The 2,368-nt window shown below is 60.0% G+C and overlaps 1 protein-coding gene across 1 annotated transcript in view; it reads right to left on the bottom strand.

The window, feature by feature from the left end:
• LOC113210281 (ribosomal protein S6 kinase alpha-5) overlaps positions 1 to 1,703 on the bottom strand; it is a gene marked incomplete in the record, with an annotated part of 69,369 nt that extends 67,666 nt beyond the window's left edge. The window contains 1 exon segment of the mRNA XM_052269847.1: positions 830 to 1,703. Coding sequence (XP_052125807.1) covers positions 830 to 1,040 — 211 coding nt within the window.
• Between the last annotated feature and the right edge of the window lie 665 nt (positions 1,704 to 2,368).

Raw genomic sequence — 2,368 nt, 5'->3', positions numbered from 1 at the left:
CCCGCCCCCGCCGCGCGGCCTCCTGGACTTAAAGGGGATGGCGCAGGGCGCCGCCCGCCCGCCGGGGGTTGGGCGCGACCCCTCGCCGCGCGCTAACGACTGCTCGCATTCAAAGCCGCTGGAGTAAAAGACTAAACAGCTGTTTTGGACGGCACAGCGGCGACGGGGTGCCTGCCAGAGAGGGAAAGGGGAGGCAAAGGGGTTCAGGGAAAGGGGATGAAAAGTAACACGGCGCTGGGGCTGTGCTGATGTGGATGAAGAAACTGCTACCGCGTTTGGCGCTGCAGACTTCTGGAGGGGTTCTCTCTAGTCGAACCTGTTACTGTACCACAGTGGGCGGCCTTCTCATGACAGACGGCAGGAATGCCAGCCAGACGGCGCGGACAGTACAGAGACACACCGCCCGAGGAAGCTGCCCGGCTGCGCAGCTGTACAGGGGAGTCCAGCCCGGCCTGGAGGTGGACGAGGTGGACCCACCCCCTGCCCATCCCGCGGGACACCCCGGGGACAACCGACGGGAAAACAACCCCTCCGACATGCATGGTGAATAAATACAATCGTCCGGGGCGATGTCAGCAAAAACTGACCCAAAGATCCATACTTCAGACGCTGAATCGCCTGTACTACTAACTACATGCAGGCCTGCATCCCGCTGGGGGAAGTCCCGAAAGGAGCACTTCCCTCCACCCCCGCGCTGGGCGGCGGGGTGCTGCGAGCGCTTCCAGCGGGACCGCGGCCTCCTTGTGCACCTGAGGAGAACAAGCGCTGCTGTCGCCGGTGCGCGGCGCGCGGACACACCCAGCATCACCTGTCGGCGAGCAAGTCTTACCTCTGTCGATCGCTGGCCGGATGGCATGACAACAGTCGTGGCCCGGGGGCACATTGTTGTTGACGGCGTCACAGGTGGACATGGGCGCCGACGCCGGAGCCGCGGGGGCCGCGCGACGCCCTACTCCACCGCAGACACCCATGGCGTCGTCGTCGGAGTTCTCGTCCTCGAAGTAGCCGCTCTCGTGCTCTGTGGTCTTGTGCACACCCATGGCTCTCCGCTGGGCGGTCTCGGACGCTCACTGACACATAACCTCACTTTTCACTGGGGCGGTCGTCCTTTCGCTCTTAGGTCAGGAAAAAGGTCCTCAGTCCGGCCATGGCGACAAAGGGGTGGTATGGTGTTGGCCTCTCAATCACTTTCCGGAAGGCACACGAGGTCCTGCTCGTACGCAACTACAGTTTTCCAGGGGCAATATGACTGGAATAAATGCACAACTAGGTCGTCCTTGGAAGACGCTTTCAAAAACAAATCACTGTTCCACTATTTTCACTTCACAGATGTTGGGACTTCCCGTCTCGACAAAGCGACGATCGGTCAGACTCGAATTGCACTTTGAACACTATCACATTCCGGTCGGAATGTTCCACACACTATCTCTCTCTTCGCAATAGAGACAAAGCAACACAATAACAAACGCACAACACACGGCTGGTATTTTGCTTGAGGTTGGCTGTAGTAATCCTTTTTAGTGGGTGTAGTCCTCCGTTGCCTAGTAACAGACGGTGCCTCGAACGCGGCGAGAGAGGCAAAGCGTCCAAGTGACACACTGGGATGTAAACAACAAGTGTGTTTTCCAGGCGGGAGAGCGGCAGCAGCCCGTCCTCTCTGTTCGAACCAAAGCACGGGACTGCTCGGCCTGGCAGGCGAGCCGAGCCGCGAGCCGAGCGCTCAGCTGAGACGCCCCCCTCGCCCTCCTCTTCGCGTCCCTCGCCCGAGCCGAGCCCCTCTCCCCACTCGGCGTGCCCTCGGCTCCGCTCGGCTCGCCCCCTCCCCCCCTCCCCCGACACATACGCTCCCCGCGCACAGCTGAGCTGAGAGCCTCGCTGCTGTAGTGTCGCGCTTGGTTGGAGTATACCCAATAATCTTGAAGCGCGACAAATGACGGGCGTAACTGCCCCGGAGAGCCGCACGGGATACGGCGGTCCTCCCGGGCGCCGCAGCGCCTGTCGTGTGACTCAACCTGGCGACGAAGGGCTGCGGGCGGAGTGACTAACCTCCGACCCGACCGAGAGAAAGGGGCAGCAAGGGGAGAGAATTGGACGGGGAACAGCGCCAAATTTTAAAAACAAAACACAAAAACTCTGCCCCCATCTCCCCTAATCCCACCTCCCCTGTTCTCGACCCTCCCACCCCCAGAGGAAAACCACCCCAGCTCGCGCCTCTCAGTGATGCCCGGTTGCATCCCATTATCCTCAATCTTTTTCCTCCGTCTTTTCCGTTGACGAAGTAATGGTGTGGCATACTTTTTCCTCCGACTTCTTGGAGAAGCTCTGAAATGGGTAAAGTGATCAATGGGGAATTTTCAAGAATCTTCGG

This window comes from Frankliniella occidentalis, unplaced genomic scaffold, assembly GCF_000697945.3.
Source record: "Frankliniella occidentalis isolate FOCC.00 unplaced genomic scaffold, Focc_3.1 Scaffold105, whole genome shotgun sequence".
Lineage (NCBI taxonomy): Eukaryota > Metazoa > Arthropoda > Insecta > Thysanoptera > Thripidae > Frankliniella > Frankliniella occidentalis.
This window is presented reverse-complemented; position numbering and strand designations above follow the sequence as displayed.